General features: G+C 34.5%; 1 protein-coding gene across 13 annotated transcripts in view; it reads right to left on the bottom strand.

Moving 5' to 3' along the window:
* camkk1a (calcium/calmodulin-dependent protein kinase kinase 1, alpha a) overlaps positions 1–23,650 on the bottom strand; it is a 153,237-nt gene that overhangs the window by 5,559 nt on the left and 124,028 nt on the right. For 6 of the 13 annotated variants that reach the window (XM_073950346.1, XM_005171850.6, XM_073950345.1 and 3 more), the window contains 6 exon segments: positions 20,648–20,847; positions 18,093–18,146; positions 17,835–17,908; positions 13,189–13,276; positions 11,828–11,956; positions 11,328–11,431 (listed from right to left, as the gene is read on the bottom strand). In XM_073950346.1, coding sequence (XP_073806447.1) covers positions 11,328–11,431; positions 11,828–11,956; positions 13,189–13,276; positions 17,835–17,908; positions 18,093–18,146; positions 20,648–20,847 — 649 coding nt within the window. 13 annotated transcript variants of the gene reach the window in all.

The following is a 23,650-nucleotide window of genomic DNA, read 5'->3' as shown; positions in this document are numbered from 1 at the left end:
CATACGTCTAGATACATATTACTGACGTCATCATGTTTTCCGTTTTTGTTTGTTTAACAGCTTATGGTCAATACAGGGGTATTTATATTTATACATGCACCACATTTTATGTATGCAAGTCAATTTGACTAAATATATTGCTGTTTAAATAAAGTATATCAGTATAGATGTGTAGTGAATTTGCAGTAGGCTAATCTCTCAGATGTAATAAACTTAGACAAGTTCCCAAACTGTCACTAAATTATCTGTGATTGTGAACAAGAAAAGATTAAACAGTCAAATTACATTTTTTTAATTCAAAACAAATGAGAAGCAGATCGATTTGACTTTACTAGGGAAATACATAAAATCATAAAAATTATACATATAATAATAAATCATTTGATGGGGGAGGACAGTAAATTTGACGTTATTCACTCCTCTGGCTGTCGTTATCATTGTCTCACACAATTTCTTTTTACCTTTTTCTGAAATTCTTGATAACATCATTGTGGAGTTTTTCTTTTATTATTTGTGCAAATCAGTATGTATTTAATTACTAGTCTCAAAAGTCGCTAAATTTAAAGTTGGCAACACTGCACTGTTGCAGCTTCGTACGATATGTAACACTGTTTAGAAATGTGTGGTCAGGAAGGTCTTTTATTAAAAAAAAAAACTTTTTAATGATTTTATTTAGCAAAGATGCATTAATTTGATCAAAACTTACAGTAACTTGTATATCACCCACCACAAAAAAGAAAATCATTTATGTTTTCTATTCATCAATAAATAGATAAATAAATAATGATTAATAAATAAATTATGAATTCCTCAAAAAATTATCAGCAGAAACGGTTTCCAACATTGATAATATGAAATGTTATACACTCCATATTACTACAATTTCTGAAGGATCATGTAACACTGACAACTGGTGTAAAAATTCAGCTTTGACAACACAGGAATAAATTACATTTCATTTAAGTTTCAATATTACAATATTTCACTAGATTGTTGATCAAATAATTGTATCCTGGGTGAGAATAGAAGACTACTTTCCAAAATATGTAGGAATAAATAATACTTTACAAATACAAATTTGTCTATTAATTACAATTATTATTTAATTATTATTTATTTTGACAGAAACCAAAAAAAAAAAAAAAAATCAGTTTCAGACTGAAAAGGTAAAACAGCGGCTGCTAAGTTCATTTAACATTTTATTTCAGTGTGTGCAAAAGTACATTCCTGTAAATTAGTGATGTAACAGATCCCGAATCTCACGGTTCTGATCACATTATGTTTTTTTAGTCACGGATCACCCAAAAAGGAGGAGAAGACAAATGTAATTTTCTTCCCCTTTAATACAAAAACAGTACTGCAGGAAACTTTTGTTTTTAACAAACAGAACTTAAAACCTGTAATTTAATTTAAAATAAAATGAATAAATAATCAGCTGGATAAAAAAAAAAACAGTAAAATATTCAGTGATGTGAAAAATTCACTGGTACTACTACTGTTGCTGATAATGCTAAATGTAGAAATCTAACATTCTAATTTGAACTATTAATATTTATTTTTAGTCTCATTTTCAATAAATGATTCAGTTATTCACCCATAAAACTTTATGTTTTACTGCTAGATGGATAATTTTTGAAGAATTATTCAGTGGTGTATTTTTGTTGACTGGCTGTCGCCACCTATTGGATAAATAATGTAATTGCTGCATACAACTTTCATTTTTGAGCATATGATGACTTAAATCTTTACCATAAACATCAGTGGTTTTATCTAAATTATATACTGTTCTCCAGTACTTCTGTGTTATTTGACTGTTTGTAACTTCATAACTAACACAAAAGACTAAAAACTGATTCACTTTCTTGATTTTTGCATTTTTCAAACACAGATTTGAATGCAGCAATTTGTAAGATTAATAACAAATACAAATTACCATCATTTTTTGTTGCGTGGGTGTTGAGATCCTGATCTTTTAATGATTAATCATGCAGCATACACTGAATGCATTAATGCAAGCTAAACAAGTAGTAACAGAAAACACCTTTAATAACCTAAGAAACCCACCACATCTCGAATAACCTACCACAACTTCTTCCGGCATCATTATATTTTACAGAAAAACCTAAACGCTTTCATACATGTGATTTGAATGACACAAGTGGCGATCTCTCTTTGACCGTTATAAATTTAGGCTTAAACTAGCAGTAAAAAAATATATTAATCTGCAGGTCACCTGTGTTCTGAACTGTGGGTTGTAATCCGTACGAATCCCCCTTACTGTAAGTGTGCATAACCATAATTTAAATATTGAATCATCTACCTTAATAACACATAACAAACAAACAAATAAAACAACGTGCAATTTAAAACAAACAGGTATAAAGTGTCTGAATGGAAGACTGTTGCTGCAACTATCCAGAAATACTAGACAAGAATAATAATGAGCTCACAAACAATCTTAGAGGAAACACAGATGGACATGGGAAGCTTGTCTGCAACAAACATGACAGCACATAGTGACTGTACACAGTGGGATTCAATGAAGACCACGACATGAGGTGTTTTACAGGACTGGACTCTCCTAACAGTATCATCAAACACTTCCACTGGCATGAAGCGAGAGAAATGCCACACGAGGACAGGATGAGGGCTGACGTGACAGGCTCTCACTGTCACTGACTCCAGGGGAATGCATGGAGGAGCTCAGGAAATCTGACACAGACTAGAATGACAAATGACAATGACCACCTGTCACAATGAGTTACCTTAATGAGGGCTGGAGTTTAAAAGAGGGCCGGAAGGGCCACGAGTCCCTGCAGCAGATAGATAGATAGATAAAGAAAGAGAGAGAGTCAGCAATTTCACATGAGGTACAGCCACACGAGCCAGGTCATTATCCTCCTGCTCACAATCCCAGAATTAAGTTAACCCATTTCATCCCAGACATCAAAATATGCAAATGACACTATTAGAATCACTTTGAAATAAACAAGATTTTTTTTTATTGTCGGTCACAATTGTGGCTAGTGCACTGAATTAACATTTTACTGAAGTCATCAAAAATTGATTAAAGACCACGTAAACTGAAAATCGCTGCAGACTTTTTTTTAGTATGACAGGGTTTCTGCAGATATCTATGTAAAATTTCAGATTTTTAAAGACCTTTTTAAAAACATTAAGTATTAAATTTAAGACCTATATCACAATATCAAAAACACACATACACATAAAGAGAAAATGCTAAATCACAAAATTAGTGGTAAAAATAAATGTAGTCAAATTGAACAGTACTAAAGACAGGTTAGATGCACCATTGAACTACATAAAAAAAAAAACATCTTAAGGCTGATTTATACTTTCGCATGGCGCCACATCATGCACCTCATGAAACGGACGAGGCTTTCATACTGGACGCGTTTGCCATTGAGATATTCTTTTAAATGACAGGGGGTGGTCAAAAGAAACAGACAGTAAAATCAGACAGACAAATAGAGAAGTAGACAGTTTCTGGAACTACGTCAAATCAAGATTTTTTAATTATTTGTTTTTTATTTTTATAATGTATTATAATGATTATAAAGGTTTTTTTTTTTTTTTTTTTTATAAAACTTTGATGATTTTTATTCTGCCCACTCAACAGTTCACACATTACTGTCTGGCTAGTTTGTGTCCTCTTAAAAGCTAAAAAGGCAATAAAGGTCTAACATTCCTGACCATTATCACCAATAAAGCCTAGAAATTAGGCAAATTAAGTAAACTCATAGGTTCATATATTCTTTTCCAGTTATCAAAGACATAATTTGTTACTTAATTTAAGTTTGTAACTTGTAAATTGTTTTAAATTCAAAATTGTAATATATACGTACATCACTGTAAAACCTATGAATAGCGGAAAAACATACTCTGTAATCTTAAAACCACATGGGTCGCCACTTTTGCATGGCCTTTTTTTTTTTTTTTTTTGTTGCAACAAACTTATGCCTCAAGTTTTTCCCAAACATTTACAAAAACTTTCCTCCTTTCCCACGGCTGTTGCAATTTTTAGCCAAGAATTATTAGCCATCTGGTTCACTGTTGACTCGAGTCTCAAAATCTTTTGTGCGGTCCACCAGCTGAAATCATGTCGCGTGCACCCAAACTGAACCGCCGCAAACACAGCGATGACATCACAATTGCCATGCGCACTGAGTTCAATAACAGAAAGCTAATAGGCTATTGCATGTTGGTCTCATTTGTAGTTTTAATAGCGCAAACTTCAATTAGTCTAGTGACATAAAGTACTACAACACCACAAAAACCAAGCAACAACAACAACAAAATTATTCAAATGAGCATTAGATGTAGCTTTACATTGACATTGGAAAAATAAGACCTGTGCAAAAATATTTAAGACCTAGAACAGCAAATTTATAACATTTTAAGGCCAAACAGTTAGATTTTTAAATTTTAGAGTTTTTAAGACTTTAAGACCCTGCGGAAACCCTGGTATAATGACATATTTCTGACTGAAACCTCAAGCAAGGATTTATTTTGTTTACCTTCCTGCTAAGTTTAGCTTCAACTTGCCTCGACACACCTGCCCGAAAGTTTCTAGTATGTCTAGTAAGAGCTTGATTAGCTGGTTCAGGTGTGTTTGATTAGAGTTGAAGCTAAATTCTCTGGGACACTGGCCCTCCAGCACCAAGTTTGGACACCCCTGCCCTACCCATTAGTGACAATCTCTCCCTTATTAGCATAGAATGTTAGTAGTTTTTAAATCTGCCACTTTGCTGACACATAGGCATTTGTAGCTTTCCCCCTCTTTAAAAAAGGGCAGGAAGCACAATCTCATTTTAATTTAAAGTGAAAGTCACCAATATGGCACAATTAAGATCAAAGCATAAAAGAGGCAGTTTCAGAGTTATAAACCATTCTTTTAAAACACATACACTTTCTAGGGACACTTATTTAACATCTTGTAAAATGGAACATAATAGGTATGCATTTGTATATAGTGCGTTAAATTCATTATGTGTGTCATAGACACAATTACAGAATTCATTCTATGACAACACCCAACAAACCATTAATTCATATACAGTATTAACACTAGACACCTTAAACACACAGTATGCAATTTTTGCCTTTAGATGCACATATTCACAACAAACAAAAGCTTATTTTGTCGATGCTTTGACTGATTGTGGAATTGTAAGAGTTGTTGACTTTATAACATCCTAAATGACTCCAGCAAAAATCATGTTTTTGGTAAAACTATGCAAAACTTGAGGAAGATTTGGTGAAGAAGCACTGTTTTATCATACTATATACATTTTAGGGTTCCTTTATACAATGCTTCCCGATGTAGTGCAATACAATATATGACATTAAAGCATTTATGTTGTTTACATATTATGTATAAATAAAACAAGAAATTGGGGTTATGTGATATCATTAGCATGGTGACACACAATGCTAATGATGTCACAATGCTAATGATGTCACTTAACCCCAATTAGCATTGCCACACACAGAACACAGTACGTCACTAATTAAAATAGCTTATTTCTCTGGATTTGTTTAAATGTTTGGGATAATGCAAGTACACATTATCAAGATAATGCAAGTCTGCAAAATCCACAGTGTTCTAATAGTTTTGGGGTTGTGTTAACACAAAAATTGTACAAACTGCATTGTGCCTTAAAGTATAATGTCTTTATCATATCTTTGTGAGTATAATTTATTAACCTTAATAAACAATTTAATTTGAAACAGATTGAAACCTTTTTCCATATTCACAAGACTGTAACTAAAACACCAGTTAGTGACATTTTTAGCGCTTTTTAAATAATAACAAACATGGTGGGATTAAATAGATCAATAGACTGAATTTAAGTAAGGATCACCAATAAAAGTCTGCTTATGAAATGATACTCATCAGATAATCCTTTAGATGGCACATTTGCCTTAACTTCCAGCCTAGAGCTGTCAGAGACAGACCACATTAGCATCAACTACTGAAGAGAGACGCATGTGCCAGGATGCTTATTAAAACTCATCAAATGCCAAGCATATTTGTCCAGAAAAACTGCGTTTATCCTCAGTATTTGACAAACACACTCAAGAAATGTTATCAACTAACAGTCTTTGCAGCATGAGCACATGAATACTGTAGGTTTCCCCACACTCAATCTAGGCTTTATAGATAAAAACAGTATTTTTTGAGGTGCTGGAGGCCAAAAGAAAGTGCTGAAATGTAATAATGTGCAGTCACATTTTCATCACAGCCAACAAATGTGTAGCGAAATGGCAATTTCTGCCATGCTCTCAGGCAGAACTGGTTCAGTGATGTGTGCAGCATTATACCACGTCTAACCAGGCCTCAAGTCACAACACCTACACAAAGAAAAATGTGGCAACACATTTACAACAAATCAGAACCAGGGTCAGACATGGGTTTTCCAGTAAGCGGCAATCTTTGCTGTCTGGGCTTGATTTCTATAGTGGCATTTTATCTTAAAAAAAAAAAAACACTTTTACATTGACCTCATTAACTGTGTCAGTGTTGTCGTGTATGTCAAATTCATAAATGAATTAAACCACAATAATGACAGTGATAACAAATACAACTGTATGCACATTATACAATTTAAAAAGGTCAATACAGGGTAGATTTGCAATACTGTGTAAATAATTAGGTTTGTGATACTAACATCATGGACCAACATTATTTGCATATTTAGCCAGATCATGTTGGTCCGTGATGTTAGCATCACAAACTTAATTGTTCGATAAATTATTTTAATCAATTTCCATATATTTAACTTATATTCTTTTGATATACAGTATGTTTACTTTTAAAGGAAACTAAAGTTAATGTTATTAATGCATGTGCTTCTTGATATAATCACATGCTCAATTATTTTTTTTGATCAATTGAATGGTTGTAATCAATAGGATTCTACCAAACAAACTGTTTATACCAATAATTAAACACAATGCTTTATCATCTGTTTGTATGCCTGTTTATCCACAAAAATACTATCCGCATTGCTCCCTTGCTGTCAGAACATTAAATCATTGAACATGAATCTTCTTGGGTCTTGGAATAATTTTTGATCCGGACACTAATCTAACAGCCTCTGATTGGCTACTGTGTTCATAAGCTTAGCATAAACATGAGTTACAATACTCAGCAATACAATACAATGCAAAAAAATAATAATTTTGAAGCAATGCTTGCAGACCTCAATGTAATGTTGCAAACAGGCATTATTCATAATTTTTCTTATTTGACTGCAATCGTTAAAGCTGTAATAGCTAAATTTAATTATCCAGGGTATTTTTTTTATACCCCTTATATTTTAATTTGTAGATTTTTAAAAATAATTTTGGTGGCAATTTTTCCCATAAGAAAAATTCATTTCTGAGAACATATTTTAGGATTAATATACATTTTCTAGCCTTTTTATTAGGTACATCTTACTACTGTAGTACCCCTTTTTGCCTTCAGAACTGCCTTAATCTTTCATGGCATAGATTCAACAAGTTACTAAAAATATTCCTCAGAGATTTTGGTCCATATTGACATGAAAGCATCACACAGTTGCTGCAGATTTGTAGGTTGCACATCCATGATGCGAATCTCCTGTTCCACCACACCCCAACAATGCTCTATTGGATTGAAATCTGGTGACTGTGGAGGCCATTTGAGAGTACAGTGAACTAATTGAAATGTTCAAGAAACCAGTCTGAGCTGATTCACACTTTATGACATGGTGTGTTATTCTGCTGGAAGTGTAGTCATAAAGGGATGGACATGGTCAGCAACAATACCCTGAACTGCCCACAGAACTGTCGCTCACTGAATATTTTTTTATTTTTTGAGACATTCTCTGTAAACCCTAGAGATGATTGTGCGTGAAAATCCCAGTAGATCAGCAGTTTCTGAAATTCTCAGACCAGCTCGTCTGGCACCCATGTTCAAAGTAAATTAAACTATCTTTCTTCTCCATTCTCATGCTCATTTTAAACTGCAGCAGATCATTTTGACCATGTCTAAATACCTAAGTGCATTGAGTTGCTGCCATGTGATTGGCCTATTAGACATTTGCGATAATGAGCAGTTGGAAAGATGTATCTAATAAAGTGGCCGGTGAGTGTAGATGTGAATTGGCAAGTCAAGAGTTCTTGCTGTAAAACATTTTCATTCTGACAAATGAATGTCTAATAGATGCAGAAAAATAACGCAATGTAATAAATGCAACCTTTGTGAATTTCACAAGGAATGAAATTGCTATCCCAGTGAAAAAACTGCAGTCGACTAAATAAAATAATAGTGAACACCTCAGAGATGGGTGGACATTGTGTGTTTAGTACGTACAGTAAGTGTGTGTTTAGATGAAAAAGGTTATAAACGATGCAGGAGGTGGTGTATTCCACCTGCCAGTGAATTATGGATGACATGCAAATGAGCACCGCTGACAGATTTAAAGTCATGGAAGGATTTTCAAAATGATGGTGGTGCCTTTCCACCGGCTGGGGGCGCTGCTGCGTTTTTTCTATTCAATCAGAAACACCACTTGCACAGTAGCAGCTGACAAATGGCTCATAAAAAAATTATAGAGGTAAATGAAAATAAAATCAGCTGCCTTTTTGGAAAAGCAGTCACCGGTGTCTGCTGAGTCACCGTATTGATCCGTCTCATTCAGATTGCCCCTTTGTCAACAGAGAGAGGCCGTACCAAGCAAGCATGTCAATTTGTTTGCAGATAATCAAATGACCTTTCAGTTTTGATTGCATGAGCAATAATTGCATTCAGCACATCTGAAAACACAATGCAACCTATCCCAGACAGCATTCAGCGCTGCGGTAAAATATGTGCAAGGCTGAATCTGGTCTATAACAGATGCATACAGAGTAAGCAGACTGTTTGTATTGATTGGGTTTAAGAAGAGCGGGATGATTCTGACAGGCATCTAACGGACAGCAAGAGTGAGAGAACATCCTGCTGTCCTTGAAAAGAAAAAAAAATTCTCTAATGTGGGAAAAGCAGAAGAGTGGGGACAGAAATGACTTCATGGAGACACTTACTGTCAGTCTAGTGGGCAGATACATTAACAGCAAAAAGCTTCTGAGAATAACTGTCACTGGAGGGACGGGACAAACAACATCCACAGAAATTCAAAGAAACTCTGTCATTGCAAAGACCTCTCTGAATGTGCATATTATATTATATTATATTATTTATATTTAATTTATTTTTGTTTTAAATTTAACTTAAGACATATGCTGGATAAGTTGGCGGTTCATTCCCCTGTGGCGACCCCAGATTAATATAGAGACTAAGCCAAAAAGAAAATGAATGAATGAATGAATGAATGAATGCGAATGAGAAACGGCACTTGGCAACTAAATATTTTAATGAAAATTGTTTTATTTAGTTAACTACAAAATTTCCAATTTGTGTGCATGTGTACTTGTTTATGTGGCTAACAAGAACCCAGAACATGGGTATGACCTATGATGCTATTTTTAAAGGTGGTTTATGAGGATAAGTCTTTTATCCTTTAAAGTTATAATATGTAGTAGCGTCTCTTGACATTCAAATGTTTTACAGTATAAAATGCATACATGTATGTGGTGTGTGTGTATATATACCCCAAGGGGTATGAATAATTTGGGGCTTGCTGCCATTAGCTTGTCTGAGCAGACCAAAGAAAGTGATGGTTGACGTTCCACCACAAGATGGCGACAAAGACTGCATAATAAATCCTTAGAGGAAGAAAAATTGCATACTTCCATACTAAAGAGTAGGCTAAATCAGCATGCGAGCCGAGTAGTATGTCAGAATTTATAGAATTGGAAAAACAATATGTACCTGGAGGACCTACTGCCTCACATACTGTGATTCTAAATTGCGCATCGGTTGGATGCTACCCTATCCCATGATGCACCACGAGAGAATTCATAAATGGGAGTGAAGCAATGCAACTGACATGGGTAGGTCATGTGATCATGACAAAATGGGGAATGTAGTATGTTCGAGTTCCATTCACACTACTCACATTCATACTGTATAGAACATATTTTTCAATTGGCCAAGTAGTACATTTAAATTCAAATGCATTACCTACTGAGTAGTAGGCAATTTTGGACGCAGACATTATTTTCTCAATGTAAGTCTCAAACTACAGCTGAACAAATCATTATAAATCAGGCACATGACATTCTAAGTCAATCTCTCTCTTTTGTATTTTGTAGTGCTGTATTTATACCACAGAAACTGCTAGTGTTTCCTTTGCTTTTGTTTATCTGGGTTTAATTATTGTTATATGCTGTTTGCAACAGAGAAATACTGGGAAATCTCTGTAGACTGATGGCATTTCATGTCTATCAGTCTTATATCTTAAAATGTCAGCAAAAATTACCTGTTTTGACATCACTGTAGACATTATGCTAGAGATTGTTGTTAACATGCAATATCACACTCGTAGCAGTACAATATGGCTGTATATTGGCACTGGTAGGGGCACTAAGGCACTTAGCCTGCAGACTCAAGCCAATGCACGCCTCCCACCAGTGCTGAAATACAGCCATACCGCACTGCTCCTCATGTAATATTGCTCATATATATTCACTCATTTATTTTATTTTCACACACACACACACACACACACACACACACACACACACACACACACACACACACACACACACACACACACACACACACACACACACACACACACACACACATCCATACAGTATATACAGTCAATAATATACACACAAGCAAACATTATTTTCCTGAAGTACAATCTCATCTGCAAAATATCAGATAAATAAAAAACTAAAAGATTAAATGTGAAGTCTAAATGATGGATAAGTGAGTCAGCCATCTCCTCAGTGCTGTGCGGAGGAGAAAGTTATAGACAGGAATTGAAAACATTATGTCCTGGAGCTTTCAATGCTACTGCATGAGACCAAAAAAAATCTACTGAATCATGCTACTATGGAAACGTATGTTGGCAGCAGGAGAAGTAATGGGTGACTATTAGCACACCTTCCTGTTCAAACAGACAGACATGACGTTGAAAATATCATGCTGCAATCTTGAATGTGCGAGTTCAGAAAGCAAAGAATGAAAGAGATGCAATGCTGAAATCATTTCAGCCTCTTTTATATATATATATATATATATATATATATATATATATATATATATATATATATATATATATATAAAACTTTTTAGGAAAAGTAGAGTCATTTGGATTTGTGCGGCTACATAACTAGTTTCCAGTTTATTATGGCTTTGGTTCTAGTTTGTGGTTTGGAGCACTTACATGAGCAAACTGCCGGGTGCAGACATGGATCTCTCTTCTCTCCTACTGGGACACTCAAATGGATTCCCAAAGGAACGCTTCCTTAACATGGCTTTGACTAGTATCTGAAATATTTAAAACAAGTTTTCACTTACTGTATATATATTAAATAATTACAAATCAGGGTGTATGATAATACAACAAGTCCAAACACAACCAAGAGAATCGGATGAACATTAGACAGAAAATGATATATTCTTTGCATTTACCGAAATGTGAGAAGGACCAAATCCAAGAAAAGTAATCAAGAGAAAGCTGACAGCAAGGTCAGTTTGACATGTGTTAGGGTTTTCAGTAATTTGTTTGAGGTTGGGTGTGTCTTTACCTTCTTATTCATTCAATCCTTGACATGTTGAATGCATTAAAAACACCTGGGCAGGTTAATGGCCTAAGAGTGTTCATGTTTTTGTAACTACCTCAGCAACATTTATTATGCACAGAAGCTTTTCTAGTTCACTTACCACAGCAGACAGACTGGGGACAAACTTGACAGAGTTCTGCACCTCCTCTTCAGTGACCTCCACCACAGTACAGTGCTCTTCTTCTAAAGGTAAAGGGTCTTTGCCATCCTGAGTCACCCACGGGTCAACCTGAACACACACACAGAAACAGACAGTCTGAGCACATGCCAACCTTCAGTCCATCCAATCTACTATTCTTTCTTCCACCAAACTTGTCCAACCCTCATCTATCTTTCCATTCATCTAACCTATCTTTCCATCCATCCATCCATCCATCCATCCATCCATCCATCCATCCATCCATCCATCCATCCATCCATCCATCCATCCATCCATCCATCCATCCATCCATCCATCCATCCATCCATCCATCCATCCATCCATCCATCCATCTATCTATCTATCTATCTATCTATCTATCTATCTATCTATCTATCTATCTATCTATCTATCCACTGCATCCATCCATCCATCCATCTATAGTATCCATCCATCCATTCATCCATCCAAACATCTAACTTTTATTCCAATCCACTCCAGCTGTCAAATTCATCAATCCTTTCATATATCCAGTCACTTTTTATAACCTTATATCAGTCCATTCATCTTTTTCTCAATACATCCATTCATGCATCTCTTCATCAAACCAGCAGGCCACTAAAGGAATAACCAATTTGTCCTATAAACAAAGTTATTCTGAAAGATATGAGGGTTGAGTTGCTGAGTGAATGTAGGCCGCACAGCTCTGATTAACGTGTGCTCTGGGGATCGTTGCTTTAATGGAACATTTTCTGGGTAATGACATGCAGGCAAGAGTCTCTGATGGCCGAGTGTGTGTGTGTGCTAATTATTCACACTCACTGCCACTCTATTACAGCAGATGGACGTTTCCAGAACCAAACCAAAATCCCTCTCCATTGGGATAAGCTGATGTGTTTCTATCCAAATTTCAAGTCAGCTTGATAAAGCAGAAGCTATCAAAGGTACTGTGTCATATTTCAACAACATGCCTGAATGTGTCTCCATGATAAAAACAGGGCTGGTATTGTGAGAGAAAACTAATGAGACTTACTCTCTGGAATGTTCTTGGTATATTTCTTTTAAAGATGCTGACTATAATTTCAATATTTAAAGAGGATATACTGTCTTGCCAGTATAGAAGAAAACAAAGAATTTCTGAAGGAAAATGCACAAATTAATAATGCTAAGTCTGCCGAAAAGGCCAAATGCAAACATATTTTTGTGTGTAAGAAGATATACTCTAGTCTTTAAAATATCTTGCAATACAGATTTGTGAGGATGAACGTAAAACGGATTACTTGCCACTCTGGATTTCAGAAATGCGCCTTGTGTAGACTTACTTTGATCTCAGGAATGGTGATCCTGGTGTCTGGGTTTTTGTCCAGCATTCGTGAGACCAGGCTCTTCAGCCCCTCGCTGACAGTCGGTCTAAGATATCACAAAAACACAGAACAAACAGCTGAAGTGGTAAAAAACTATATCAGAACAACAACAGCACATTTTTATAAGGCATGAGACTCACTGGAGGCATAGGAATTTCAATGTTAACCCCAAAACTGATTCAGAATGCTTCATGAGAGCTGTAGACCACTAAACAAGCTGAACTTCAAACTGCACTGAAAAACTCTGCAAGTAACCCCAGGTACTGTATAGGAATGTTTACCACAAACGGGTTATGAACCCCTGCTCCTTGCACTGCTTTTGCATAATTTACACCACATTGTAATGCCAAATTCTGCAGCAACACAGTAAAATTATGCACAAATCAGTGATCACATGGTTCATATACACAAGCATAGCATTCACAAAACCACCATGTGTTGTATCTTTTTCAAATAACATAATTTCAGCATTTGTTAAAAGAAAACATTTATTACCTGTATAGTCTAAAACATACATCCATTATACATTTAATAGCACTAATAAATGTAAAAAAAACATTTATATACATTTTATAGCACTAATGGCACATATGCTGCTGATGATGTGAAATGATTTGATCTGACAATATCAAACATATTATGGACAATGTATAATATACTTTATTATAATATAGAATATATTTTGGGCAATATATATACCGTCTTTCAGATGAGACGTTAAACCGAGGTCCTGACTCTTTGTGGTTGTTAAAAATCCCAGGATGTCCTTTGAAAAAGAGTAGGGGTTTAACCCTGGCATCCTGGGCAAATTTGCCCGCTGGCCTCTGTCCATCATGGCCTCCTAACCATCCCCATATCAAAATTGGCTTCATCGCTCTGTCTCCTCTCCACCAATCAGCTGGTGTGTGGTGTGCGGTTTGGCGCAATATGGCTGCCGTCACATCATCCAGGTGGATGCTGCACACTGGTGGTAGATGAGGAGATTCCCCCAAAAATGTGTAAAGCGCTTTGAGTGCCCAGAAAAACGCTATATAAATGCAGGGAATTATTAATTATAATATCACGCAAAATTGAAGAACAAAATGTAAATGCTGTTTTTAGTCAGTTAAATTTAAGTGCAACATGCAAATGATGTGTTAACTCAAAGATGAAAACGTGCAGAAAATATCTCTTGGCTGAAAATAAATCTCAAATATCTCTATATCTATACAACTAATTCTTCTTGTGCTTAAGGCAAAGAGTTAATGAAACTGGGTGAAGTTCAAGCTTTAAAAGGAAAGAAAAAAAAAGTGTGTAGAGAAGATGCGTGGAAGGCTATCAGATTAGGTATGCTGATTTCGGTTAATTTTGATAACCGACAACTGCAGCTCGTTAACCGAATATTAACCGTTAACTGGTCAATTTAATATTATTATTCATTAATTTTCTTTTCGGCTTAGTCCCTTTATTAATCAGGGTTCGCCACAAGGGGATTGAACTGCCAACTTATCCTCCAGCTGTAACCCATCACTCGGAAACACTCATAAATTCTCATCCCCACATATACACTACGGAAAATTTAGCCTACCCAATTCACCTGTACCACGTGTTTTTGGACTTGTGGGGGACTTGTGGGGGAAACCAGAGCACCTGAAGGAAACCCACACAAACATGGGGAGAACATGCAACCTCCACACAAAAATGAATGTGCTATCCACTGCGCCACCGCGTTGCCTAATATTATATTATTATTTAATTTAAAAAAAATTGACGTGTCTATTTTGTGTCTGACACACTAAATATTGCATTTTAAAATATTGATTTATTTTAACATGTGCACATATTAACAACAAAACATAACAACAGCATGCATTTCCACCAGCATAGAAACAAAGAATAAAATAAATAAAATAAATAGGCCGGCCCTAGATATTTTTCACTTAAATGACAAATTTAGATTACAAAATGAAAACACTGACTGAATCCTTTTTAAAAACCAGAATAGGCAGTTTTTTTCCCCATCATATGTTTTTTTCTTTCTCAAATAAAAATAGCAGGCTACCTCAAATCGATCCGACACTGAAAATATGTTAAGTATTGTGTAAGTATAGGCTACTATAGCACATAACAATTTTGTTTTTTACATATGATATTGTATTAATTTACATACATGTTTTATAAACTGTAACATTAAAAACAACAATAGCCTCTTTTTGTTGCGGAGTTATCATTATGCATAAATCAAGAAAATCTTTGGATTTGTCTGATTTGTACATTAGGCTGTGTAGGCTTTTTCTAATAACCTTATTTTGTTATAACTATTCAAAACTTTATTTTGTTACAACTATTCGTACCTGTCATTTTCCAAAAGGAAAAAAAGGTTGGTTTGTTGTTTGTACACTAAATCATCACAACTTTAGCCTATTTGTGGTATTTATGAGCTGTGCCAGAGCGAGCTCTGATGGAGAGGAAATCACGACGCTCTGATTTGTGACCGGTTTGTTTTCAAAACATCGCACAAGTTTTGTTTTGCGGCTTTTTTCTCCAACTGTCAAGAAAACAGAAATCAGCATCAGCGCTGGTTTGGCATTAACACTGTCTCAAACTTTGACCAGCAATATTCTTCTTAAAATATGAAGAAAAAATATGTCTGTTGGCACGTGTGGTTGCTTGTGTTACCATCCCGCAAGTAAAAAAATATGTGTCGCACATTTATGCAGCCAATTAAAAAAATATATATATATTTTCTAATCATTTAACTTATACCATTAATCGGCTAAAAACACACCCTTTCAGTTAACGGTGAATGGGTTATTTTAAACATCCCTATATCAGATGGTACAATTATAGAAAAGTTTTTAAAGCAGTGTTTATTGTAACAACATAAAATTGGCAGACAAGGGAATATCAGATAATGCAAATATAATACAATTCACAGTTTTTGAGGTTAGTACAATTTTTCTTTGAAAACCTTGATGTACATTTGACATAAACACATTGATGCTATTTTCACCACCAAAATAATCACACAAAAATATAAAATAAGAATGGTTTTATTCATCTGACATCTAACATAGGCACCAAAAACATAGATAAGTCTGACAAATATGACAGTTTTGTTTTCAGTTTAATTTGTTTTTTGATGCCAATGTTAGATGTTGATTTAATATAATTTTGAAATCAAATCAATTTTAATTTCTGATGCATTTTTGATGTTGTTTTGACATTAAGGTGCATGCTGGGTAATCAGACCAACTGTTTCTGTATTAATAACCAATGGTGTAAATAGTTTTATTTAGGAATTGTAATGTGTACTTTTACTTGAGTACCCTGAGTACATTTTCACTTTTACTCCACTATTTTTCTCCGTTCTGCAGTCACTACTTTATTTTTTCTTGACTATGGTGATTGGCTTATTAAAAATAACTATGAAAAATTAGTCGCATCATTCTAAACAACCCCAAGACATGGGCGCTTTATAAATGTAGAAAACCATCTGGAAGCATTAAAAGTGTCCAAGAAGATGTCCAAAATCTTTATGCGCAATGATCAAGAGACTGTTTAGACTGCATGTCACTGATGAGACGATGAAGGAAGTTTACTCTATGATGACTGAAATGGGCAAATGCCCTTAAAAAATGACTAAATCCACTACAGAATGTTACATTTTCAAACAAACGCACAAATTGCATGTAAATGCAGCAACGCCTTTCACAAGCGTAATACTCACTACTTTAATAATAAAGTACGTAATACTCAGTACTTTTAAAAGGGCTACTTTTTACTCATACTTTAAGTAATATTTACAACAGATACTTTTTCTTTGCTTGCACTACATTTTTGGGCCGGTAAAGGTACTTTTACCCGAGTGTGAATTTTCAGTACTCTTTCCACCATTGTTGATAACAGGAAACACTTTCAAATCAGCACATAAGACTAATTTTTGTGCAATCATGTGACACTGAAAATAGCTTTTTCAAAGGAAAAAATGTAAGCTGTAAAATGTTTTTACTTTACATTATTATAAACTATGATAAATTAATTTCATAATTTTACTGTTGTTGATGAAATAAATTCAGCCTGTGTAAAAAAGAAAGTCTTTTAGAAAGTGTAAATGTCAAAATTATAAATGATAGTGTACACAGCATATGATATAAATCACATTCTACTAATATAAAAAATCTGATAATTGAAAAACCTAAAATATACTGAAGGGTTCTGCTGGCAAAAATACTGAGAGCCCCTAGTCATGTAGACACTATTTTACTGAGAGCCACTGACACTGTGATATGTTTCAGTTAGTTCAGCCACTGAGAACACAACAAGGAGCAGTGTGTGTGTGTGTGTGTGTGTTTGTTTGTGTATGTGTGTGTGTGTGTGTGTGTGTGTGTAAGATAGACAAGTTGCTCTTTTATTAGCTGATGACTCCAAACACAGGCACCAGATGACATGCATCCGGATGCCCTCTGGTCTTTCACACACTTCATCAGCACATCATTTAAACAGACCTGCACAAGCATACACAAATATCCTGCATAAACCAACATGAATCAGCTTTACATTCGCTGCACTCAAACATCTCTGACATTTCCTTTCTCTGCATCTGTTCCTGTGGGGTGACTTACGTGTCGGGGAACTCCACCACTTTACTCTTGATCTTATTGTGAAGAGCCAGTATGTACTCATCAATAAATGGGCACTGGAGGACGAGGAAGAGAAATAAAAAAAGAAGACAGACGGATGAGTGATCTAAATCATCAATCACACAAATGTCACCGCAGCAGCAGCAGCGGCAGCCCGTCCATTGATCATTCTGATATATAATCCCACAATGAAGAATTACTGCTATCACTCTGATCATATCAGCGCAAGAGGAAACTCACCTTCCCATAGACGAAACAGTAGAGGGTCACTCCCATTGCCCACACGTCCAGAGCCTAAACAGAACACAACTTCTGTTATAGTGATGTAGGACAGTTTTAGGTTGCATTTACACTAGCTTGGTCCACAACCGGGTTCATTTGATGTCAGAGTTCTGTAGGTTTAGCTAGTGTGAACGTTGCATATCTGTCAACCCTCCTGTTTTTCCTGGGATTCTCCCGTTTTTCACAGTTCTATCCGGTTATCATCCCGTAAAGATATTTTCCCGTATTTTAAGTCTTTCTCTGATGGGTAGCAAATAAACATTAAAGAGCAGAGCCTCCCTATACGCAACCCATACCGCCGAACCACCAGAGGAAACCCCTTGCTCTTAAATGGTCTGTTCTGTGCTTTTGTTTTATTTTGGCATGGAAATGGTGGGATTCTCTTTTCTTTTTATTACAGGTGCCGTCTCCCCTCCTATGCAATCTTATAAACAGTGGTGCGTGACTCTGACGCTGTTTCCCAAACAGATTCTGTACATGTGATTATTAAAGTGACACCTGTTATTTAATGTAATTAAAGGAAAAATCAAAACAAATGATAGATTCATTCGGTGCTCTTTAATAAAAATGTGTAAGTTATGCAGTGGAGAAAAGATAAATGAGGTTTGATAACTTAATTCTATTTCTTTATAATAGCTATTAATTTGATTAAGCTGAACTGTTTGCTAAATTGTTTGCTGCTAATGCAAATTATTTAATTTTATTTTGTTAATAATAAAACATATCACTGACCTATTTAACTGTTTATTTACAATGAAACCGCTCCAGAAGAACATATTTAGTAATTTGGGGATCCTAGGGACCAGTGAACTGTACCTGAGTCTACCTGAAATAGGTGGTCTGGTGTACAGTTCGTGCAAACTCTGGTACGGTTCACTTCTGATATGAATGCAATCATACCAAATAACAGAAGTGAACTGCCAACTGTACCAACTGTTTTCATAACGATCATTCATGTGTGTATGTCTGTGTATCACCTGCCTTGGTGACAAGTTGGACTGACCCAATGCGAACAGTGATAATGTTTGCTTGCCTCCACCAAAAACAACTTCAGGTTTTAATGGTTTTTGTGGCAGATAGATGCAAGTCGCTCTCTGTATTTTGGTTTTGGTAGCAAAACCAAAAGATTCAGTAAAAGCAGAATGACAGTGATATGCATATGTCTCCATTTTGATGCTTTGCTTTAATGGCCGTCACCTAGCAACAGCTGTACATAAAACAGCAGCTTGATGATGCAAACATATCAGGGATCAGAAGGAAAAAAGACTATGTGAATACAAACCAGCTGATGGGGGACAAGCGAACTTGGGTTAGGACCTGGCATTTGGACCAAGTGTGAAAGCAACCTTACACACATTGACATTTTTTAAAGAAACATTTAATCTAATATTCAAATAGTTTTGCCAAATTTATGATTTTCTTTTTTTTTTTAAATGCAAAACAGAATTTTTTGAATTGAAATAATTAGAAAAATAAAATCTGTATATTTTCAAGAACTTATTAAATTTTATTTTTATCATATTATAATTATTTAAAAAACTGGAAGTTTAAAAGCACTAAAGAAAGTATAAATTTGTCATCTTTTACATTATTGTCAATATCAGTATATATACATACATACATACATACATACATACATACATACATGCATACATACATACATACATACATACATACATACTGTACATGCATGCATGCATACATGCATACATACATGTGATGATTAAAATTATTTTTGTGATTTTCAAATTCACTTTTGATCAATTTATAGCATTTTAGCAGAGTAAAAGTAATAGTTTCTGGAAAATAAACAAAAATGTACAGAACTTAAAATTACTGTTATTTATTTAAAATGTATACTGTCATCAGTGCTTTTAAACTCCCTGTTGTGTTAATATTCGTAATGTGACAAAAATAAAGCCACTATGTTCTTTAAAATAAACATATTTTATATTTCATTTATTTATTTTTTTTATGTGGTAGCCAAATGTGATGATTGCAAGTTTGATGAAACTGTGGTTGAAAATGTGGTTTTAATTGACAAAATTATGTGGCAAAAAAAAAGGATTTCAAAAATCTAAGAAGAAATTAAGTTTGCAAAAACTGGAATAATCAGTTATTAATATGTTACTGGTTCTCATTTGCATCTGATTTGTAGTTATTATAATGCACAAACAGAAATGAAACAACTGAAATGTGGAACACATATAAAGTGTAATATTCTCAATTGCTTTAAAAATGAACAAAACATTACATTATTTCATATATAAATGTATTATTATTTACAACACTCCAGACATCACTTTGGGCACTACGACATGGCCACTACTACAGTAAAGAATACAGCAAGAATAAAATACTAGTCAAAAAAGAAAAGTTAAAATAATGGGTAATGTAGCAATGTCTTATTCATAAATAAAAAGTCCTTTAGAGAACACTTTTCAATGATATCCTTTACAAAATCTGTTTGAATGATTGGCCCATCACAACCCATCAGCACAGCCACACATTACCTTTCCACTGAAGCTCTGCCGGTTGTCTGACAGCGTCTCTGGAGCCATGAATGCAGGAGTCCCTGCAGTGCTGGAGAGCAAGGCATCGTTCCCCTCAAACTGGTTACTGACCCCAAAATCAGCAATCTTGACATGGCCGTCATCTCCAAGCAATAAATTTGATGGTTTGATATCCCTGTGAACGATCTTCTGATAGTGCACTGAGCCAAAAGAGAGAAAAAAACAGTAATGAGTATTGAGAAATAATATTCAGTATGCCATCAGTATCTATAAAGAGAACAATGAGCTGTTTCAGATAGTTATTTTGCTGACTAGATTTAGGAGATCAATCAAACTCATTCGTTTATTCAGAAAAACTTTTAATCAAATGAGGAATATATTTCAGGGTTATCTCTATTTTCTACAACTCCTCCTAGGGATTTTATCAGATCAACACCAAAATTAGGTTTTGTCATCTAAAGGCCTTGGTGTTGTCAAATTATGATGACTGAGTTTTTGTCGAAGGGCATCTGTTGTGGCCACACAAACTTTGATGTTTCGCCATGAAACAGGAAGTTGTTATAACACAAAATTCACATGTTTGATAACAGGCTTGATCTAAACCTGTTTACAGTAAATGCCAATATCCAGTTGTAGTGCCACGTGCTGGCAACAGGAAATTACATGTTTTACTCTGTAATAAACTTCTCCTAAAGATTGAATCCATTTCGTCAGTAAAATCCAAAGGCCTGTTTCCTGTTTACTTGTGAAGATCTAGAGTTTTTGTCTTGCGTTTAATATACAAATGAAGTCAGAATTTTTAGCTAGTACAACAAACCCCTTGGAACACAAGTGCAGTACAGTTATTATCACACTATTGGCATATTAGACTATAGCAGCACAAGTGCAGTAAAGACAGTAAAGAGTTTACTTGTTTTTACTTTAGTTTACTGCAACTTTTACTGCTGTTGAACTGTATTTTACTGTATTTGAACTGTATTTATTCTTCATTGTATTGCAATTTTGCAATTGTACTTAGTTTTACTGCAATTATACTTCTATATACTGCGGTTGTACTGCAGTTATTTTTTGTAAGGGAAGTCATAACTGAACTAAACAGATATGAAATTAAGACATGTGGAGTATGCATTTATTAGTGTAATATTGAAGTAAACACTGCAATTAAAATGTTACCATCATATATCTGCGCTAAAATATTAAGGTGAAAGTCATCATAACTTGCGTAGAACAAACCCAGCTCCCAATCCAACTTTGAGAATAGATTATATATATATATATATATATATATATATATATATATATATATATATACACACACACACACACACACACACACACACACACACACACACACACATATATATATATATTCTTTTTACAATATTTCCCAAATGATGATTAACTGAGCAACGAAATTTTCACAGTATGTCTGATAATATTTTTTCTTCTGGAAAAAGTCTTATTTGTTTTATTTTGGCTAGAATAAAAGCAGTTTTTAAATTTTAAAAAAACATTTTAAGGTCAATATTATTAGCCCCTTTAAGCTATATATTTTTTCGATAGTCTACAGAACAAACCATCGTTAACAACACAACATGTTTTTCTTTTTCATTTCATTTTTGATCCAAGGAATCACATAATCAAAATTTGAATCAGATAGATTTCATGATTTTCTTTCAGTGTCACGTAAATTTTTTTTTTCAATATCACCAATACAAAAACTGATGGTTGTTAATTTTTGGGATATAAGAGTAACAAATTGGTGATTTTTAAATTATTATAAAGAGTAATACATAAATCAATCATATAATTTTAATAATATATAAGTTATAATATTGTACAAATTAATCAAATCTAACCTGCTCGATCTGTATAATCTTAGTTTGTTATTAATCTATTCGTTTGACAAGTTATATTTAGAAACATTACAAACAAACAAACAAACATTTTTTGTGTGAGAGTGAATCTTCAAGGCAAAGTTAAAAAAATACTTCTAGATCCATTAATACATCAATATAAATTTGTGATTATTTGGAATCAGAAAAAAAAAATCTGAACATGAAAACAAATCCAAACTAACACAGCATTGCTTAACTTTGACAGTTTTGGTCTGACGTCCCTAGGGAAGGAAAGCCATTCCAGAGTGGAACACATTTTAACATTGCTATTAAAGATAATCAAGTCAAAATATTGTCATGAATAGCAGCGATGTGAGCTAACAAAGTAAATAGTGCAAATTTAGATTTCATGATGGCTATTAAGCACAATTGAAGAGGCAGCATAAAATCAAGTGTGTCTGAGCACAGGAGGTCTCAGCTTAAATCCAGCAGAATAGCTGAAAAAGGTCACGAGCAGAAGCTGAATTTGACTGGTTAAAAGATGCCTCAAGTGGTCAATCAGAGATAACCTGTCCTTCACTTAACATCTTTCAGTCATGTGTCATTACTGCTAATATATGACAAGAGCCACATGTCAGACATCTTCAGATGACAAGCATGTTAATGAAAAAAGAAAATCCATTAAGGAACAAAGACGCGTGTTCAAAGTACTAGCAGGTTATTGAATATAATTATTTCATCAAAGTCAGCAAGAGTGGTGAATGTGACACAGAAAAAAGCTTATGTAAGATCATGACTATACGCTTTTAGAGTGTTGTACAGTAGATGTGCTTCTGCTTCTTGTGTTATATGTGTTTTACAACATTAATAAACATAATAACTGTAATGACTGATTTCTACTAACTAATTTCTTTTCCACGATGACAGTACATAATATTTCGCTGGTTATTTCGCAAGGTACTAGTATTCTGGTCAAGTGTAATTTAAAGGCTTAATTAGGTTAAATAAATTAACTTGGCAAGTTAGGTTAATTAGGCAAGTTAATGGATAACAGTTGTTTGTTCTGTAGCCAATCTAAAAATATACATAATAGTATAATGTAGGTATAGGCACAGATCATTTCAGCTGTATTTAATACTTTGTACTGTCAAAGTCCCTTTAGGGC

Source organism: Danio rerio, chromosome 5 (assembly GCF_049306965.1).
Source record: "Danio rerio strain Tuebingen ecotype United States chromosome 5, GRCz12tu, whole genome shotgun sequence".
NCBI classification, from domain to species: domain Eukaryota; kingdom Metazoa; phylum Chordata; class Actinopteri; order Cypriniformes; family Danionidae; genus Danio; species Danio rerio.
Note: the sequence above shows the minus strand (reverse complement) of the source record. Positions and strands in the feature narration are given on the sequence as shown.